Here is a 20,830-nt window from a genome sequence, read left to right as displayed (position 1 = left end):
AGCTGTAACTCTCCGCTTCTCTCTTCCACGGCCCTTCTTGTCTTTATGACTTTGCCTGTCTGGCTGTTTCATGCAAGTGGAATCATGTAATACTTATCCTCCCGTGTGTACCTTTTTCTGTAGTTAGCATTGTTTTCCAAATTTGTCCATGTGATAGCACATGTCAGAACTTTATCCCTGTTTTTCCATTTTAATGATATATTTTATTTAACCCAACATGTCTAAGACACTATCATTTTAGCATATAACCCCTACAGAATTATTTATAATCTATTTTTTTTTGCTAAGTCTTCAAACTCTGGTGTGTAATTTACTCATATGGGACATCCTAATTCATATGCTAAATTTTAATCAGAAATAATGAATATGTATTTAGATTTCATAAAATTCATTATTGAATAGCACTGGAGAAGCCGAGGCAGGAGGGTGGCAAGTTTGGGCCCAGCTTGGGCATTTTAGGAACTTAGTGAGACCCTGTCTCAAAATAAAAAATTAATCGGGCTGGGGTGTAGCTCAGGGCAGAGGCAATGGGTTCAATCCTCAGTGCTGCTCCCCCAGATTACCGTTTGATCGGTTTACCCAAGATGTTCCAATCATACTTAAAAATACTCCAGTGGTTGCATTGAATATGCAGGTTTAATTATAGTAAAATATATCATAAAATGCATCACTTTATCCCCGTGTAAGCACGGGTTGGTGGGTTGAGGGCCTGTTAGGAATAGACTGGTGATCTGTGGGTTGAGCAGTTTCATCTGTCTTTACCTCCCCGGCACTCAGGGCCTCCTGAGCTCTGCCCCCTGGCAGATCAGCAGGGAATCAGGTTTTCTTAGGAGCGTGGACCCTACTGTAAACTGCACATGCGAGCGATCTGGGCTGTGCCTTCCCATGAATCCTCCCGAAACCACCTCCCGTACCTGCTCTCCTAGCCCCCAGTCCACAGGAAAAGTGACTCCCATGAAACCGGTTTCTGGTGCCAGAAAGATTGGGGACCCCTGCCTGTAGGGTTTCACTATTCTAGGTATCTGTCATGCGAGTGCGAGCACACAGCATGGGTCCTTCTGTGTCCAGCTTCTGCATTCGGCACAGTGCTTTCGGGGTGAACCCACGCTGCGGCACATGTGGGAACCTCCGTGTGTGTCTGACTGTCCAGCCATTGGCTAAGCGGGGCTCCTCCCGCCTTTTGACCACTGCGAATAACACTTGATCAGCCCTGAATGAAAGTCAGGCAGTTCTTGCTTTCAGTTCTGCACTGAGGATATAATAGTAAAGAAACCAGCCAGAATCCTTGTCCTCTCAGAGATGACGCTCTTGCCTGTGAGGGACAGTGCACACGTGTGTGTGTGTGTGTGTGTGTGTGTGTGCGTGTGCATACATGCACATGTGTGCACACACCGGGGAGTGTTTAAGAGCTAGGGAGGAAACAAAGCAAAAGCCAAGGTGTGGATCCCCTCTGCCCTGCTTGAGCGGGTTGCTGTCCTCCACAGGAAGTCCTGGAAGGCTTCCGTGGGCTGGTGACATTTGGGAAGAGACCAAGTCAGGTCATGAGCATGTGGCTCTTAGAGGGAAGAGAGTGAGTTCCCGGACGGTAGGAAGCCTTGAGCCATTGGAAGAAACATGGGCTTTCCCTCAGGAGGCAAAGCCGTGGAGGCGTCTGTGGAGTGTCACGTGACCCCCTTCTTGTTGCAGGGGCTATGAAATCTCAGGCGCCAACAAGATAAAGGTGGCTGGGGTCTCCAGTCTCACCGTCCACTCAGAGTGACCTGTGGCCTGTGCCCCTGGGTCTCAAGGAGCTGCTTGCTCTTTCTGCACATGCCCACAGGCTAGGGAGCAGATAAAACCAGCCCTTCTGCCAAAGCTGCTCCTATCTAGTGCTCCCCAGTGCTGTGGGTTAAAGTCCCTACTCCAGCCCTTCGCAGTGCCCTGTCTGACAGGCCAACGCCCTGCCTCGCCAGCCTTATTCCTGCGGCTCCTTTCTTCCGTGTTGCATTGGGCCATGCTCCTGTCCCCTCAGCCTCTCCTGCCCCTGCCTTTGGCTGCACTGTTGGCACTTTCAGCACCCAGCCGCGCAAGGCCTGTTCTCAGAGATCCCCAGCATCTGTGACCACAGCTGTCACCTCACCGGCCCATTCTCAGGACCACACCCAGGAACCTGCCACCACCCGGACTGGAGTCCCTGCAGCACAGAGGTGCCACGTCACCCAGTCCTAACTCAGAACGGACCATCCACCGGCTCCACTGCTTTCCCCACCATGGCAACACAGAATGAGTGGCTGCAAGTCTCCTGAGCCGGGGTGGCCCTGAAGTCTAGGGCATTGAGGAGCTGTGGCCAGTGGCTGCTGAGGCAGGATCCAGGGTCCCTGAGGGGCAAGCAAAGGAAGTCCAGCAGGCTCACAGCAGGGACGGGGGGGCACAGTGGGGGCAGCCCACAGTGGGAGAGCTGGGTGGCAGCCGGCCTCCTGAAGTGACGCAGGACAGACAGCAGCTCATCTCCGGCTGTGGTCAGAAGGGAGCCGACCCAGGGAGTTAGGGTGGAACCAGTCTGGGTGGTGGCAGACTCCTGTGTGTGGCCCTGGGTATGGGCTGTCGAGGTGACTGCTCAGAGTCTTCTTATCCTGACAGATGGTGACAGTGACAAGTACTTTTCCTTATGTGAATTTATCCACGCCTCACACATCCTCTCTGAGATGGGTACTACTGTGTTACCCACATTTTATAATTAAGGAAATGGAGGACTCTCGGGGCTGCAGAAGCAAGTGTGGCCTAGTGAGAAGTTGAGTGCCTCAGGGGCAGGGGTGTAAGGACTGTTCATGGAACAGCACCCCTCTGGCTGTCAGAGGAAAAGGTTACGTATAGACTTCCTTTTCCTATCTCACAGCTGTCTAGCTGGCTGTAAGATTTAAGTGAAATCAGATACACGTGCTTAAATATTGCATGGTTTCTCTTATACGAGAAACCCAAAGCATAAATGAATAAGAGCAAAATAAAAGATAATGGGAAACAGAGAGACAGAACTTTTGTAAAATGGAAAAGGAAAAAGGGAGGTAGAGGTGGAGGAAAAAGGGAGGTAGGAGGAAAGGGAGGGAAAGAGGATATAAAGTGAATCAAGATGTGTTTGCGTGTGTACTAATTCCCTGTACAGAGCATGATCATTCCATACTGCACGCATGTACTAATACACAGATTCTTTTAAAAAGACTTCTTAGAGATGAAGAGCAAGGAAAACAAGATTTACCTTTGACACCAAAATTTTCTGCTTTATGAGATGAAGATGATATTGCCTACTACAAAGAACTAATGCCAACCGGAAATGAGTTAGCTAGCAGCGGCGGGGGCATCTACGACATGGTAACAACTCAGAAAATTGTATTGGATACTGTTTTGTCCTCCAGTTTTCAGGAGAAGGTGGACAGTTATCCCCCTTGCTGGCGATTCATGGCAGTGCTGGTCTGGTACAGGAATTTTGTCTTCAAGGGTCTGTGAAGCTGGATGAGCAAAAAAAGAAAACCTTTATTTCCCCTGGCCTCTACCTGAAATATACATATCCCCTAGTTTTTAAGGTAGTCAGAAACCCTACAGTGAGGACCTGTACCCCTGTCACCAATAGGATCATAGATACAGTATTTTCTTTGTGTGTGTGTTTGTTTGGCTGTAGGTATATCAATTTGTGCTCTGAAGTGTTAGCCTTGCAGCTTGATTTTATTCAGTATATTGTTAAATATGTTAAATGTGTTGGTACTTATTTTACGCATTTAAAACTAATATTCTGAGAAGGTCCCATAGGTTTTACTGGATTACTGAAGTGGTCCATGGCAGACAAATGGTGAAAGACTGGGTGGATGTAATACTGCTGGAAGAGGTAAGAAGCCCTGTGTTGCCTGAGTTTTGTGCCACCTGAGTTTGTTAGGGAGCCTATTGGGGAGTCTGCATGGGCCCTGGGGTCAAATCTCTGCTCCTCCTCTTAGTTAGCTGTGTGATGCTGAGCTAATTAGTTTACTGTCTTGAGCCCCAGTTTCCGTGCAAGTAAAGCAATAACAGTAATGCCCATAGTACCAGCTTTAACACATGTAGAGAATCATTCCCAGCAACAGGAAGTCCTCGGGAACATAAAATCCTTTCACCCTTCTTGTCGACTCCTTTCTGCTCCCTCTGGTGTGCCAAAAGTGTTAGTCAGTGACCTCTTAAGTTCTCTCTTACATGTGCCGTGGTCCTGTGTCTTCCCCTCACTGAAGCCACCCAGCCAGTCCGTGGTTGCGTGAGGCAGATCTGCTGTCTGAAGGCCTCCGCAGCTGGCGGATTCCTCCTCCTCCTCCTGCAGCAGCAGCAGCAGCAGGAAGCAGGCTCCCAGGCAGTCCTGGCCATTCCTGGCCCACCTCCACCCTGAGGTCACGGGAATGTGTAGGCAGGTCCCTGTCCCTGCGGTCCCCGGGGGCCTGGACACTGAGGTAACACGCTCTGAGGCCCGTCCCTCCTCTTAGCACCTGGACCTGCTGATAGCAGATCATTCATCGTTCTCCTGGCGGCCTGCAGGCCCACATCCATGCTCTCTGCCACTCTACCTGTTGCTTCAAGCCAACAGCTCTTAGATGGAAAACTGGATCCTATTGTTCTGCTGGAAGGTGCTAGAATATCGGACTGCATCTTTTGTCCAGGATATTGGGCATCTATGGGCAGTGGGGTGAGGGCTCCATGGCATCATGAAACCCTATCCTCACTCTCTTTGTGGGTTTTTTTTTTTTCCTTAATGTAGTTCTGAATCAAAAAAGGCTTTGTGGGGCCATGGATTTAGATCAGTGATTCTACGGCCTGCCTCGCAAGTACAAGGTCCTGGGTTCAATCCCTGGTACCAAAGAAAAAGGTTTTGTGGTCTCTGGGCTCAGATGACATGGATTGTAGTTTTGTTTCTTGGTCATTTAACTTCCTTAGTCTTTGGAATTGAATTCTAACTTGATTTTCAGAGTCTGTGAACACAGACGGCTTGAGCCCTGCACCATTTCTTAAAATGGTGGCTAAGGGTGTTGGCCTAATGGGCATCTGTCCACTCTGAACATCATCCTGCTTGTCCCATCCCAGATTCATAGCCTTCCCTCCAGCTTCGAGCCTAGAATCTGACCTCCCCTGCTCCTCACAGCATGTAAGAGAAGGGAGCGTGGAGAAGCCAAGGTTTCCAAGAAAGCCAAGAGAGGTTGCTGGTGCGTCACCAGCATCACCAGTAGACGCACGGCTGGGCCCTCTGAGCCCCAGGACACAGGAGAGGGAGAAGGGCTGAGCAGCCCTTTACCAAGCAGTGAGACAGTGGGGTACACATGGTGCAGTGACCGGGAGCACTGCATGTGGGGTCAGGTCAGCCTGGGTTTGATCTCACAGGTGTGTGAATTGAGGCCTGGGACATAACTTCTTCTTGCCTCCATTTCCTTATTATAAAATATGGATGACAGTAGTACCTGTCTCAGAGAGGAAGTGTGAGGCCTGGATAAATTAATATAAGGAAAACACAGAGCAGTGCCCAGTACATGGGTGAGATTAGTACTTGTCATTGTCACTGTTTGTCAGGATAAGAAGACTGAGCAGTGGGACCCTCTGCTTCTTGGCTGCCTCCTTGCCCGGTGAGCTGCTCCCTAGGTGTCAGACAGGGTGTCTCTGTCCCAGGAGAAGTCCCCACTGCAGGCCTTGTGTGTGGACACCACTGCCTGTGGAGACAGCAGAGCCCATGGCCAGCAGCTGCTCTGAGGTTCCAGCCCAGGAGCAGTAACTGGGGCGTGGCCAGGCGTGTGTTCAGACAATGCCCAGCTGTGAGTGTTCCACACTGTCCAGTGCCCCAGGGAATGTCTGACATTCGGGCTTGCAATAAAATTGCCTGGGCTCTGCAGAGAGGGTTCAGAAATAGATCCCAGACACTGTATTCACACCAGCCTGCTGCTGGGCTTTCCTGTGCTTTTACTGACAAGACAGAGAGCTGGGGAATCCACCACTGTATTGTGCAGGGCACGGAGGGTCAGGGAATTTTAATTAGGCATTAAATAGCAGCAGTGGCAGTGTACCCATACTGGGCCCTGCAGTTTTTAACTCCCCGTATAGCCTCAGGAGAGGCTGTCTTCAGCACAGGTGGTAAGGGAGCTACCCACTTGGCCTCTCTGCTCATGGTCGCTCCAGTTCTGAACCTCTCCTGAGGAGGCTGCAGCGCAGGAGGACAGGAATCAGGAGTTTGGATAGGCTGATAGCCAGAATAAAGGTTCCCTACCCACTCCCCAAGACTCTTCCTGTTTACACTAGGTGTTGGAAAAGTGCTTAGGGAAACAGCTTTCATCCAGCAAAGACAGATGCATGGAAGGATGGATGGGTGGATGGATGGAAAGAAATAGGTCACCACTGCATTGTTCCAGATGCCAGTGATAAAGCACTAAGCACTCAACGGGAGGTTACTCTTGGAATAGAAACCATCACTGTTATGAGTGCTAGAAGGATAGTGAGAAATCCCCCAATGTCAGCCATTCTGGAGTGCCGTCCCACACGGACGAGTGTCTTCCCTGGCATCCTTCCTTCCTGTCCCCATCCTCCACCCCCCGACAGAGTCTGGCCTTGTCCCATCCATCACCTGCTGGACTGGGTGCAGCTGGACTCGGAGCCCCCTAGCTACTCTCTGATATGTGTAGGTGTTTAGCATTTCATGGATGAGCAGACGAAGGCCACAGGAGACCAGCTGCCTGGACGGGAGGGGACCCTAGCATTGTGATCTTAGTTGCCCACGCAGTACTAGTTCTTGGGGTTCTCTGTGCTGGGCTGTACTGCTCAGCTCCCAGGGCAGGCAGCATACACTGGGTGGAGAAGTAGGGTCTCTAGGGTGTCTCAAGTAGGAAACTGGTGCGACACCCTCACACCCTATGGTATTTCCTACAAACTGCTTCTAGTTGAACCCTGGCCTCAGCCTGCAATTACATTTCCAAACTCCTGCCACAAGCTTTTGAATTTTGCCCTTCTTTGCTATATACCATATGCCGCTCTGGGCACATAGTAGGTGCTCAGCAAAGGAGTCCTGGCACAAGGTTGGCCCAGTTGTTCTGATTCACGTACCCAGCTCCTGGAGCTGTAGGGTTTCTTTTCTGCCCACTTAGGCAGAGAGGTGGGAGCCCTTTCGCTGACCCGGGGGAGGCCTTCCTCTGTGGGATTAACTGGGGCCTGCACAGTTGCTGGAGACCTGTGGGAAGTGGCTGAGAGCTCTCCAGGGCTTAAGAAGTGGGTTTTGAAAAACAAACAAGACCTTGCCTACACAGGGATGAAGCGGGGTTAGATGTGGCTTTGGGAACTGCTTTCTTCTGCTTAGTTAAAAACAGACTAGAAGGAGCTCAAATGAGCTTTCATCCCTTTGAAAGTGAGCCCCATGAGCTTGCTTAGAGAAAAATCAATTCTCAGTATTAAGAATAAATTTAATAACAATTCTCATTTGTAAAAAGCATTATAATTTACAAAGCCCCTTTCATATGCACCATGTGTGTGTAAATACTGTGTGTAACCTTCACTGAGGTTATGGCCTGTTGTTCTTTTAAGCATTATAGACTTTTCATCCTGCCATAATGCAGTGGGAAGGACGCAGTAGGCTTCAGTCTCTGAGCCTCAGTTTACCCATCTGTAGATGAGGACAGTGGGAGATGAGTGCAAGGCAAAGTGCCTCTGGCAGACACAGGGGCCTTGAGGGAGCATAGGGGCTGAGCTGCCTCTGAGGGAAGCAGGAGGTCAGGGCCAATCTTGGGATGGGTACAGCAGGCATCAGCTGAGGGAGGGTCTGCCTGACCCAGGAGTGAAGCCAGAGAGGCTGAGGCCCCTGGGCACATGGCAGCCGGGCTGTGTATCCAGCTGGTTCACCCCTGGTTCCCACGGGGATGGCTTTGGGCCCTTGTGCACCACAAGCAGCTTTCACAGGCAGCCATAGCTGCTGCGCAGTGCCTCTCTCGGGATCCCCCGCAAGAGTGAAGGGATGGCCCTCCGCCTTCTGCAGGGACCCAAGCAGCAGAAGGCCCTGAACCTGCCAACCTTCTTCTCTGCCCATGAACGTCCGCCTCCACGCCTTTCCCTGCTCATCTTCCTCCATCCCCTTCCTGCCCCCGTTTACCTTTCCTTTATTTTCTTCCCACTTCTTTATAATTCCCGAGGGCCATTCAGTTTTCATCACCTAGGGTATTATGTTTTTGGCTCTCTATATAGAACTGATTCATCGAATGATTTCATAGTCAAGACGGAACATCTCTAAGATTATTTTATTTTTAAATTATGTGGTTTAATAGGCTTTTTCTTTTTAATAATTACTAAAGCATCCTGGCCAGGGTGCTTTCTGGGAGAGCGCGCCTGTATTTCTTTCCACCTGTACAATGGCGAGTAATCCCTCCCTCCCCAGGCAGCAGCCACGGATGGAGCATAGAAATGAAGCCCAGACAGTGTCGAGCCCCCAACCATCCCACTGAATCAACCCAAAGATATGCTGAGCATGGCTGAGTGGTCCCAGGCAAGAGTTTTTTGACTTTTCTAGAACTGACTCAAGATTGGCTCAAATGCTGTGGTTTTCCAGGCTTGGTTTCCGCGGTGCCTCCAGTCAAATCAACCCTACGTCAGCAGCTGCTGGTAGAAGGCCTGTGTTTCCCCTGCCAGTATAAGTCATCCCACACTGGGGCTGCTTTCCTGAGGAGCCATGGGGACTCCCACGGTGCACATGGGTGGGCCTCTCTGGCCTTCTTCTGGCCTCCCCTCCACCCTCTGTCCCCCGCTGGTGTCCATCCTGTGGCGTGTGAATGGCTTGCAGTGGGGAGGGGCAGTTCTGGAGGGTGTGGGGGAGGCAGTGTGAACTGCTGGGGTCTCCAGGAGGCGGCGATCACCTGCTCCTGTGGCCAGCTTTGCTTTTGCTTCTCGCCCTCTGCCCTGTAAAGCTGGACATGGTCCTTGTATCCCTCCAGCTCTTTGCTGGCCAGGGTTGGAGCCTTGAGCCACATGACAAGGGGGCTGGACGCCTGGCCACTCCACACTGAGCTCCACTGTTAGGGCAAAATACTCACCCGATTTCAATGACTTGATATGAAAAAGGGGCTGTAAAGTATTTTATTAATGCTTTTGTACTGATTATATGTTAAAACAATATCGTTTTTTGGATATATTAGATCAAATGAAATGTTTAATTTTGTCTGTTTCTTTTTCACTGTATTAGCACATATTTAGCTTCTGCTAGATTTCTGCTCTTAAGCAGTGGCAATTTTGCTTGCCGGGGATATCCGGCAATATTTGGAGACATTCTTGGTTATCACCTGCCAGGCAGAAAGGGGCAGGTACGACCATGGAGTACCTGAGTGGGTGGAGGCCAGGGGCACTGACAGGCGGGACATCTTCCTTATAGCAAAAATGATCTGTCCCAAATGTGGGGAGGGCTGAGGCTGAGAAACCCAGTTTTAATGGACAGCGCTGTTTACTCTCACACTGGGTAAGCTTATCTACTCTTTTTGGCAGTGGTTCCTTTGGAAGTCTCAGGACAATGGAGAAAGAACATCATGGCCAGAGTCAGACACCAGTGAGCACAAGCAGGTCACTTAACGTGCCAGACCCTCTGTGTCCTCATCTGTGAGATGGGCACAACAGTGCCTATCTCTCAGGGGTCTGCTTAGGCATAAATGAGACTGACGTGTAGTGTGACTGATGCATAGTAGACCCCCACTGGACAGGAGTTGCTGTTGTTAAAAATAAGGGTTTCTTACTGTGTTGGCTCCATGGATCAACCACTGGGATTTCTAAGTGCCGTGAAGATTTCCTGAGATTACCTTGACAGAACAAAGTGAAAACCAAATATATAATTTCTCACTTCTGCTCTCATTTCTCCTTTTCTGACTTTCATTCGCAGCCCACAGGGCTCCCATCCTCCTACTCTGAGGATCTGAGTCTGTTTTACTTCCTCCTTCGACCCCCTCATCCCGATCTGTGAGTCTTCATCTCCATGGGTTGTGTGTCTCCCCTGACCTGTCATTTCCCTTCACCCGGCAAGTGTCTCCCTTTTGTGTGCTGCCTCTGCTCTTCTCAGTGCTGCTGAGGTGATGAGCTCCACCTTGCTCGGGACCTGTCGGTGTCTCTGAACCCCAACGTGCGAGCATCTGTGGGCAGGAAGTGTGACGTGTCCATCTCTACTGCCTGGGCACCCAACATGACACTTGGGAACAGATGCATGTTGAGTGTTTATAGAATCAATGAACAGGTGAATGAACAAGTGAATGGCATATATGCTTTTCCCCATATTTCATGGAGGGTAGAATCAGGTATTACAGGAAGCTAGAAATACTGGTTCCAAATACCTTTTTTTTCTTAATAACGCAGCAGAGCTTAAACCACACCTTCACCTACTTTGTTTCTCACCGCTGCCACCACTTCTGCTGCTGCTCTCCCTGAGTTTGAGCTGGGGAAACAGACTGTCCTCCCGGGAGGGTTGCAGCAGTGATGCCCTAGACCTGGGTCCCATAAGTCCTGCCTTCCACCCATGGACTTTCTCAGCGAGCCTGAGGGCCATGCCAAAGCCCCGGCTCACCTTCCACTGGCCCAGGCCTGCCTGCTTCCCTCTCGGTGGCAGAAAGCGTTCCCAGAGGCTTTTCAGAAGTGTGCCCTTCCAGGTGCTCTGATAAAGAAAAGCCAGGCCATAGGCATCCACCAATTACATGGCCATTATGATCAAGAAGGATGGTGTAAGACTGGAATCTCCTGATGTCTAGACACTGCAATCTACTCACAGTTTGGAAAACATTTTAACTACAGGCCACTTTACATCCTACGGTGACCTACTTGGAGTTACTGAGAACTTTCTGGGTAGGTTTGCTTACTTCTTTTATTTCAGCTGCAGACTGAGTCAACAGTACATTCCATTGGTGAGCCTGGGTTCCCTGGCCTGGAGAGCTCCTGTGGGATGCTGTGAGATGCTCAGAGGGCCTGGCCTCCCTCCTGCCATATATGGAGCTTCCCAAGTAGATACACTGGCGTTAGTCTTCTGGAGCATTAGGGTTCTGGACTTTCCCATCAAACTGTCTTCTGTGGGTTGGGTGCCAGATATGTAGTCTACACCCAGAAGATGGATCAAGGTGTAGTTTACCCTTGGAAAACTTGAGGATTTGCTGTCAGCTCCAGGCTGGCTTTGCAACATCTCAAGTTGTTTTCCCTCTCTTAGACTTGGTATTTCATGGGTGAAAGCTGAGGACACCCCACTTCTTTTGCCTCTTTATTCCTTTCCTCCCCCTTCAAACCTGTGCTTTGAACAAATTGTTTAATAAATGAGCTTGTTTATTACTAACAATACCTTTCCTCCATTTTTGCAAAGCCTAGAGTAACATCACTGCCCATCAGCATTTTCAGTCAGTCATGGATAATCCATGTTTATACTAAATTAAAAACCTCAGGCAAAATTAGGGAAGGACAGTGGTTAATAGCTTGGACCCAAAGTTGGGCAGATCTGGGTTTAAAACTGAGCTGTGCCCTTTACCAGATCAGCATCTTTGAGTGGTGGGACCTTAACTTTAGTGACCTCACCTAAAATGAGAAGATAAGTAAGCTCCTATCTCATAAATTTGTTTCTCCCCCATTTAATAAAACCATGCTCTAATGCACAAAGACAGTATCCTCATAAATAATAGCTGTTTGTCATATTTCCATGAGCATCTGGATTCAGGCTAAAGATATAATATGATTTGATTGATTTATTCATTTGGTACCTACAATGGATCAGGACTCTCCTGCCCCCGGGGGACATACTTGTAAGTAAGAGGCCCCTGATTTCTGGAGCTTGTGTTCTGGAAGAAGAGACACAAAGTGAACTAGTTAACAATTAAAAAGATTTAAAGTTCTGATAAGTACAGTGCAGAAAATAAACAGAAATGTGATAAGAGTCTTGGGGTGGGGCTGGGACTGTACGAGAGAGGAATGTGGTTGACCTCAGACCTGAGTGATAAGAAGGAGCCATGTGCTGAGGTCTGAGAGGAGGCTGTGGCAGGCAGGAGGATTGGCAGGGCACCGTCAGACTCCAGAGGCATTAAACTGGCCTGGGTGCCCTTACATCCCTTCTTGGACCCTTTAAGGACAAGGGATCACAGAGAAGGACTCATTGGATAATCTAAGCCAGCAGTGAGTCAAACTGTCAGCCCCTTACAGAAAAAGAGTGTGGACCCACTGCGAGGTCCCTTGCACTCAGCGCATACCCCCATGAGCTCAGGGGCAGGCAGCTCATTGCAGGGGAATCACTTGACTGCGCCTGGACGCCCAGGGAACACACCCACTTCCAGCTCTGCACGCCTGAGCCCGCTGTTGCCGTGTCCCACATGGAACGGAATGGACTGTGAGCTCCTAGAGGTCAAGATGCTGGCTTCGTTTAAAGGATCCTTTTTAGGAGGAAAGGGAGGAGAGGAGGAGCCCTTACTCATGGCGACCTTTTATCTAGTGCTCACTGGGTGCTGTTTCGGGCCCCTTTATGAACACCTGCAGTTTGTTGACTCCACCCCCAGAGCTACCCTAGTTGGTAGGAACTACCTTTACTCTGGAAACTGACCTCAAGTATAGTACACTTTGTGTTCTGGGCCCCACAGTGACTGGGCTATCTGCTCCACTCTGCCACCCCCTGCTGCTTCTGGGGGTGTTCAGTGCCGGGCAGGTGTGAATCAATGGCTCTCTGGGGGGAGAGGCCTGAGGGAAGGGCCCAGGATGGAGGGCACTGTACTCCTGCAGCACATTCTCACCTGACCTACTCGAGGGGCCGTGCACAGCTCTTGTTGGGTGCTTAGCTGTGGACATAACCGGTCCGGATGGAGTGTAGAATGGCAGGACTGGCCTAGTGTTCCTTGGCTCCAGCTCTGTGCTGGCTCTGGAAATGGCCGTGGGGCTCAGGTAAGTTTTCTTTCCTTCGAGGACCTTGGTGGCGGGGGAGTCGGTGTGAGCGGAAGGAACGCCTGGCTGTGGCTCACACAGCACCGTTGCCGACCTCACTGTACTCTTTGAGCAGAGGCTGACCTGGGACAAAACTGGCCCACGGACAGGGGCAGCCTTGTCTGTGGCTATGAGTGGCCATGGGTGAGGCGGGGCCAGTGGAGGGGTCACGGACCCGTGAGGGACTAAAAAGGGGCCAGAAAGGAAATGTGAGCCCTAGCTCTGGGGAGAAAGGCGGCAGTGAGGCCAGTGTGGGGGAAAGAGCTGGATGCTGGCATCACAAGGGCCTGGGGGTCGTGGCTCCCTGCTCTCCCAGCATCAGCTGCACTATGTCTGGCAAGGGTACCGTGGTGGAGAAGCCTTGGTGCTTTGGTGCTAGACCACCTAGGCTCAAATGCCAGCTCCTCCGCTCACTGTATGAGGAGATCTTGGGCTTGCTGCTTCTCAGCCATTTTGTGCCTCACTCTCCCCATCTTGGGTGGTTGTGATGTTGAGTGAATTGTCACGTGTGACCTCCCCCCCTTAGAGCTGTGCTTGATGAGGAGCAGAACTCCACAAACCCTACTTACATTGAGCCAGTTCACCTCTGAGCCTTGGCTTCTCAATTGCAAGCTGGGACAGCAATGCCATTTTCATCATGGCTCCTCCGAGGACTACTGAGCAGCGGTGGCAGCAGACTGCTTCTCTGGACCTCAGCTGGCCTCATCTGCGGCACCTGTTGGATGGCAGTGTCTGCTGTCAGGCAGATTGACAGCTGCTCTTGGCAGCCCTGCCTGCTGTTCCAGACTGGGCAAGCGTACGGTGCTGAAGCTTGGCCATGTTCTACCTTTAACACTGGATTAAGTGACCTGTATTGTTGGCTCCTTCAAGGCCACCAAGTTTTCCTACTGGAACCTGCCAGTGTCTGCTGTCTCACAACCACCAAGCCAGAATTGCATCAGGGGTGCTGGGCTACCAGGGTCTCCTGAGTGTACTTTTTCTTCCTTGCTTCCTCCCTCCCTTTTTTCCTTCTCTTTCTTTTCCTGTTTTTCCCCCTCTTTCCCTTCCTTTCTTCCTTCCTTCCTTCCTTCTTCCTCACCCTGTACTCCTATCTCTGTTTCGGAAGACATTTTGGCACTTTTTATTATAATTTAGACATTTTAAAGCCTTATCACCTAATGATTTCATTTCAAAAAATGTGTCCAATACAAATTCTTAAATGTGAAGAATATCAACAAGAATATTCATTGCAGTGTCATAGTATGAGGGGGAAAAGGTCCAGATAAGAAGGTGATGGAGAATCCTGAGGAATTCAAGACCCTGGTTGTAGCTCTTGTTACTGAGACTCAGCCCTCTTCTGCCTTTAAGTGTTGTTATACCTTCTAGCATCCTTCCTTGGTTTTTGTGTGTTTTATTAGATTGTTTTGTTTTTCCAAAGCTAGTGTGGGCAAGATTCCTGTGATGGGCAGAGAGTTCTAACAAAGTAGAACCCTTGTAGTCACCCTTTCCAAGTAAGGCACAGGGCAGCGGAAAGCAGGCTGGTTGTGCAGCCCTGTCTGTGTGCATCTGCATGCACAGCGCCCCAGGGAGCAGAGGCAGAATTCAGAAGCAGCCATGAAGCCTACAGACTGCTGAGCTCTGGCCCGGCCCTGGTGCCCTCAGCAGTTCCCTCTGGGCACTCCAGGCCCAGCCCCTGCACACCTGTTCCCTTGTGGATTAGGAGGAGGGGCACATGGAAGCTGTGCTGTGTCACTGAGACCTGGGTCGTGCCTGCAGGGCCCCTTTGCAGTACAGCAAGAGTCCTGTGTTGGCTGGAGCCACCCCACCCTAGTGCCCTGCCTGGGCAAGTTAGCCATCGAGCCATCACCGTCACCCTCCTCTGACCCTTGACAAATGCATGCTTTTTCCACTGTGGTGTTTGTCTGTGCTGTTTGCTAATGTGGGGCCTGAACACTGCTGAGCTTATCCTCACAATGGATTTCCTGCTGGTGTTGGATCTGTCCTGCTCTCTAATGAGTAATAATTTATGTTGCCTAGGCACACACATAGGCTGATGTCCATGATGCTGGTGGCCTTGGCAGACCCCAGCTCCTGCAGTCTGGGTGGGAATCTGCAGGCATTAACCCTGCCTGGCATACACCAAACATCCCGGGAATGGATGCAGGCAGGACGGACTGGGCGGCGTGGATGGAGAGTTATCCATCTGTCAGCTGTGTCCGGAAGCTCCTGGGCGCCATACTCCATCCTGGGCTCTAGGATACAGAAGTGCAGAGGGCATCGGGCAGCTCTCGAGGACCAACTGACTGGCTGTGATTGGAAGCAGATGATGGCAACACACACAGCTTGGTCCTGGAGCAGCGGGGAGGACAGAGCCCAGCAGTGTGATTTAGGTTCTCGAGGAAGGCCTTGGGGCTGCTATAAGGAAAAACTTTCCTTCCTGGGAACTCGTTCCTGAGCAGCAATAGTTAGATAGTTCCAGAGAAAGTGAAGAGTTCTTTGGATCCAACTAAAACAGGACTTTGCCTCTTGGTCTGTTTGGGCCACGCCCAATGTCCTGAGCACTTTCAGAGGCGCCCTGGAAAGCCCTTCTCTCTGCTGTCCCTGTCTGCTGGCGTGTGTCTCCACCGTATTCAGGCTCTTGTCAGGTCGCCGAGTCCCCATCCTGACCATAGCAAGTGTGTTCCAGGCCCTCTCACTGGCCTTGATGACGTCTATACCTGATTTTCTCCCTCTACTTAGGCTCATCTGTATTTGCCTTGACTTTAGATTTCAGTGGGATCAGTGTCTCTGAAATTTCAGCCCAAATCTTGTGCTGGGGCCTAGGATGTTGGGAAAGCTGGGCTTTCACCAATGGGATTGCAGGCGTAGCCAGAAGGAGCAGCCACAACACATGGCTACTGTTAATGCATTAAATACACAGCAGCTCCCAGTAGTGGGACGGGGTCTCCTGCCTTGTCCAGGAAGCAGTGATGGGTCAGCTTGGTAGACAGAAGGCTGCAGGGAGCACTCCTCTTCCCCTCTCTCCCTTCTTCACCCCACATCCTCCACCCCCTCCAGCCCCAGAGTGGCAGACTTGCAAACAGGAAAAGTTGCACTAACTGCAAAGAAATGCAGTGAATCCAGACCTAACCCCAAAGCAAACGTCAGCCATGGTGGGTTTGGAGCTGGGCTCTGCAGTGGCCGTCATTGTCTGGCTATGTGGGGCGAGGAGCTGCTAGGCTGTGAGATAAGGAGCTGAGCTGGGCCAGGGCATCGGGTCTTTCCAGGCACCTCGTCCAGAGAGGAAGCCAGTGCCCTGCACACCCCCTCACTCCCCAATGGCTCTGGGGTGAGTCGTATCTCAGTGGTGACCTCATTTCCCTTAACTGGGTGTTCACAAACCTCCTGGAAGGTTCCAACAAATAAACTACCCGGATGCTAGTGTGGGAGCGTCTGATATCCCTGACTGAGCCTTTTCTTTGGGGCACGGGTGGTCGCCCGAGTGATACTGGAGGATGGGGTAATTGCTTGGGTGAGGAGAGCGTGTTTTTTCAAGATAAGACCTGATCCTGAGAAGAGGGAGCTTTCCAGACAACATCAGGGGATGGGGTGGGGGTGAGGGATGCAGGTCTTGCCTGTCCCCTTGCTGGCACAGCATTAGCTGCTGAGCCCCTGCATGAACTCCTGCCTTGGCGGGAGTGCAGCCCGGGCACTGCCGAGGCCCTGTGGTATTAGGTGGCACTCGGGATCGGCTTTGGAGCACAGTGACCCAGGCCGCTGTGCATCTCTTCTCCCGCTCTGATAGGCTGTGTCTCCCTGGGCTTGTTCAGCGTACAGTGTCCATTGAGGACCCAGTGTGGGACTTGTCACCTCTGCCCACGTGGTCCAGTGCCGCAAGTACCAAGGCCACGCTCTTTTGCTTGGCACTAAGACCTTCAGTATCTGGCTCCTGGAGAGTTTGCCTCTTTTCTCTTCTTTCCCTCAAATATCCTTCTTTCCTTCTGCCTTGAAATTTTTTCTTTTTCTCTTGCTCTGGCAATATGTTCTTTTCTTCTTTTCATTCCTGGAAAACCAGAGGCAGCACAGCATGGTGGGCCCTGGCTTGAGACCACTTGAGTTCTGACCCCATCTCTGTCCCTTTCAATGTATGAAAACAAGGGCCATTTAACCTAGCTGCTGTCTCAATTTATTCATCTGTGAAATGGGCGTAGTAATGCTTCTTCCTATCAGCAGTAATAGTTCCTTAGGTTCGTTGTGTGGATTAAGAGCTAAAGCATGTAGAATACTTGAAACAATGTCTTACATTAACTAAGCAATCAATAAATGTAGGCTACAGTGATAATAACTTTTAAAGACCCTCCACTGCGAAGCCTTGGCATTCTACCAGGCAGGATTAGCTTTTCTTCTTCTGGGATTCAACTAAGACCAACCATATGAAGTTCCAGTTATTTATTCCAAAGTCTGAATTTACCACTGGCCTGAATGTTTCTAGAAGATAAGAACTAACTGGGTTTAGCAATAAAAGGAACAGCATTTACACTACTATGTGTTAAGCTGTCCACCATATGACATTTTCATGCAATTTTTTATTAAGACCTTATTCACATACTGTAACATTCACCCAGTTGAGGTATACAATCCAGTGGTTTTAGTATATGCAGAGTAGTGTGAATTTCACCACTACCCAATTTCGGATGTTCCATAAGAAACCGTGTATCTAGTAGCAGCCCCTCCTCAACCTCCCCCCTCCACTTCCTGCAACCACAAAGCTGATTTCTGCCTTTGTGGGTCTGTCCGCCTTGGAAATTTCATATATAACAAAACAAAACAAAAAAAACACGTAATATGCATCCACTTGTGTCACGTTTCTTTTACTCTGCACAATGTTTTCAAGGTTCACCCAACATTATGACTTCATTCCTTTGCGGGATAATATTCCACTTTATGGAGATACCGTGTTTTGTTTATTCTTCAGCCAATAGGCATTTGGGTTGTTTCCATTCTGGGGCCATGAAGGGTGCTGCCATGAATAATCATGTGCAGGTTCTTTGTATGGACAAGCGTTTCCATTTCTCTTGGGTATTATATTATGCCGAGGAGTGAACTTGCTGGCTCAGATAGTAACTGTAGACTGAACTATTTGAGGAATGGCCAGACTGTTCCAAAGCATTGCCATCATTTTACATTCGCACTGGCAGTGTGTGAGGGTTTGAATTTCTCCCCATCCTCGCCAGCACTGGTTGTTCTTTTTTTTTTTTTAACTGTAGGGATTAGGAAGTGATAACTCTCTGTGGCTTTGATTTACATTCCTCTGGTGGCTGATAGTGTTGAGTATCTTTTCATGTATTTACTATTTATTTGTGTGTCTTCTTTGAAGCAATATCTATTACATCCTTTGCTCATTCTTAAATTGAACTGTTTGTAACTCTATTGTGGAGTTGTAAAACCTCTTTATATATTTTGGAGACAAGACCCTTATCAGATATATGACAAAATATTGCAAATATTTTCTCCCCAGTATAGCGTTGTCTCTTTGCTTTCTTGATAGCATCTTAGAAGCACTAAAGTTCTAATTTGGATGAAGTCTAATTTGTCGATTTCTTTCTTTTGTTGCCTGTGCTTTTGGTGTTAAACAACCGTGGATGAAGGAGCCATTGCCTAATCCAAGGTCACAAAGTTGTACAGTACGCTTTTAAAGCCACGTCTCCTTTACAGTAACCTTACGAGGAATAACGAGTCTTCACAGACCCACTTCACAGATAAGGAAACTAAGAGGTCAAAGGCCGGAATCGGGACTTACACACAGTCCCTCTGAACCTCACACACCTCACTGCGCCTCTCCAGCGTCCCTTCCCCTCTGTGTTCCTCACAGAATTGTTTGAGGGGAGGCGCCTTGGGTGGATGAATGACAGCCCAGCAGCTGTGCAGGGCGCCCCCTGGCTGGTTCAGGCGAGCGCCTCAGTGAGAGCTCTCTGGGTGCCAACCATTACTGAGCCTCTCCGTCCTCTCCCTCCCTCCACAGTGTCTCATTGTTGGCGGAGGACCCTGTGGCTTGCGCACTGCCATTGAACTCGCCTACCTGGGAGCCAAAGTTGTCGTGGTGGAGAAAAGGGACACCTTCTCCCGGAACAATGTGCTGCACCTCTGGCCTTACACCATCCATGACCTGCGGGGCCTGGGAGCCAAGAAGTTCTACGGGAAGTTCTGCGCCGGCTCCATCGACCACATCAGTGAGTGGGCTCTGGGTGGGGCGCATCTGTCTGAGATTCCAGCTAGGGGGCCCTTGGGGGCTCCATACACCCAACTAACAGGAATCTCCGAAGGCCTTGCTCTGTGTCCTGTTCCAGGCCCTGTGCAGCGACTCGCTAGGCTGTAGGCACCAGGAAGCCAAGGGCGTGTGCTATTCCCTGGCATATCTCCCCCCAGGGCATTACAGGGTACTTGACACATAGTAGATCCTCAGTAAACATCTGCTGAACAAATGAATAAAATGTGGAAGCCAGAGGTAGGGTAAGTGACATAGCCTACAGTCTAGGGAGCTCACCAAGATTTTGTAAGAAATAAAACATGGCTTCCTGGTGTCAGTCACGCTTCCCATTAAATGGGCCGAATAGCTGAGACCTGGCATAAAGGAGTTTGGACACTATTGCCCGTGCTGAGAAGTCATATAACCTATGACTGGGATGACACAGTTGGAATGGTATGATCTCATAAATCTAAGACCAAAATTTCCTGGAGCTTGAAAGCCATCATGAAGTGGCTTCAGCAGACAGGCAGCGAAGTGGCGACTGCACCTCCAGTCTGGGACATTGCTAAGTGCTCACAAGAGCAAGGTCCTTTGTCCTGAGGCCAGGTCTCTCTGGGCAAGGTCTGTGCAGCCTGGTCTTGGGGTGGCAGCACCCTCTCCATGGCTTGCAGGGGGAGGATTTAGCCATTTTTGTACAGCAGTGGTGACCCATGAAAGCGAGGGTAAGTTCAAGTATTTGAATCCACTTGGATCCAAAAATCTGTCTCTTCCATTTCCATCTGACTTGAGACAAATTCCTTACCATCTCCAAGACTCAATTTCAGCTCCTGTGTGATTGACACCTGCCTCCCAGAATTTCTGGGATGAAATGGGGTCCAGTTTATAACACCCTTAGCACTATACCCAGCACAAAATAGGTGCTCAGAAAAATGCTTTGCCTCTAATGATGGACAGTGAGCATAAAGCAGCCTCGGTCCCCAAGCTCGAGAGTCCCAAGCTGCATTTTCTCTGTCCATGCTTTTCTGTGGGGGCAGCTGAAGGCAGAGCCTCAGAGCCACATTCCTATAAGGACAAGAACTGGTGGGAAAAGGAGTGGGGTTGGGGTGGAACTGGGTGGAGAGAATGATCAGCCACAGAGGGTGTAATTTATTCAGACTCAAGAGAATTTACCAGCAGTGGCCCCAGAGTTTATTCCCACTTTAGGATGAGAAAATTCCAGGAGCCCAGTGGAAAGAAAGTTGGATTTGCGTCAGCTTTCAGGATGATCTGTCCCACCCACGAAGAGTATGTCGCTAACCGATATACAGCAGTGGCACTGAGCACCACTTTCTCATGGGGTCCCCTGAGAGCAGCACTGGCAACAGGAGTCACCAGCGCTGTTGGTTGGTTTCCTGCCTGTGTTGTTGGGGCCCCCTTGTCATCCCTAGTCTTTGGGAATACTGCAGCGTGCAGATGTGCTGACAAGACTCCAGCAGGGAGCTTAAAGCAGCAGAATGATCATTGTCAAGGGGAGTGGCAGGCTCTTTGAGAAGGAGGGGGAATGTATTGAGCACCTACTGTGTACCAGAGCCATTCAGACTAGGAACCTCCACATTATGAGGTCTCCCCAGGGATGACTGTTTCATGGCAGGAGCTGGACTGGGCTCATTAAAGCCAGCTGGCTGGCATCCATTTGGACCATCTGTGGCCTACAGGTCCAGCTGC

The 20,830-nt window shown here is 50.1% G+C and overlaps 1 protein-coding gene across 7 annotated transcripts in view; it reads left to right on the top strand.

Moving 5' to 3' along the window:
* Mical2 (microtubule associated monooxygenase, calponin and LIM domain containing 2) overlaps positions 1–20,830 on the top strand; it is a 112,988-nt gene that overhangs the window by 43,409 nt on the left and 48,749 nt on the right. For all 7 annotated transcript variants that reach the window (XR_004517422.1, XM_033764138.1, XM_019206218.2 and 4 more), the window contains exon 4: positions 18,902–19,109. Coding sequence is in view for 6 of the 7 variants with exons in the window: in XM_033764138.1 (XP_033620029.1) it covers positions 18,902–19,109 (208 nt within the window). In the remaining variant the exon portion in view is untranslated. The remainder of the gene's footprint in view (positions 1–18,901; positions 19,110–20,830) is intronic.

The sequence above is a fragment of the Fukomys damarensis genome, unplaced genomic scaffold (genome assembly GCF_012274545.1).
Source record: "Fukomys damarensis isolate Sample0158 unplaced genomic scaffold, DMR_v1.0_HiC HiC_scaffold_16, whole genome shotgun sequence".
Lineage (NCBI taxonomy): Eukaryota > Metazoa > Chordata > Mammalia > Rodentia > Bathyergidae > Fukomys > Fukomys damarensis.
Note: the sequence above shows the minus strand (reverse complement) of the source record. Positions and strands in the feature narration are given on the sequence as shown.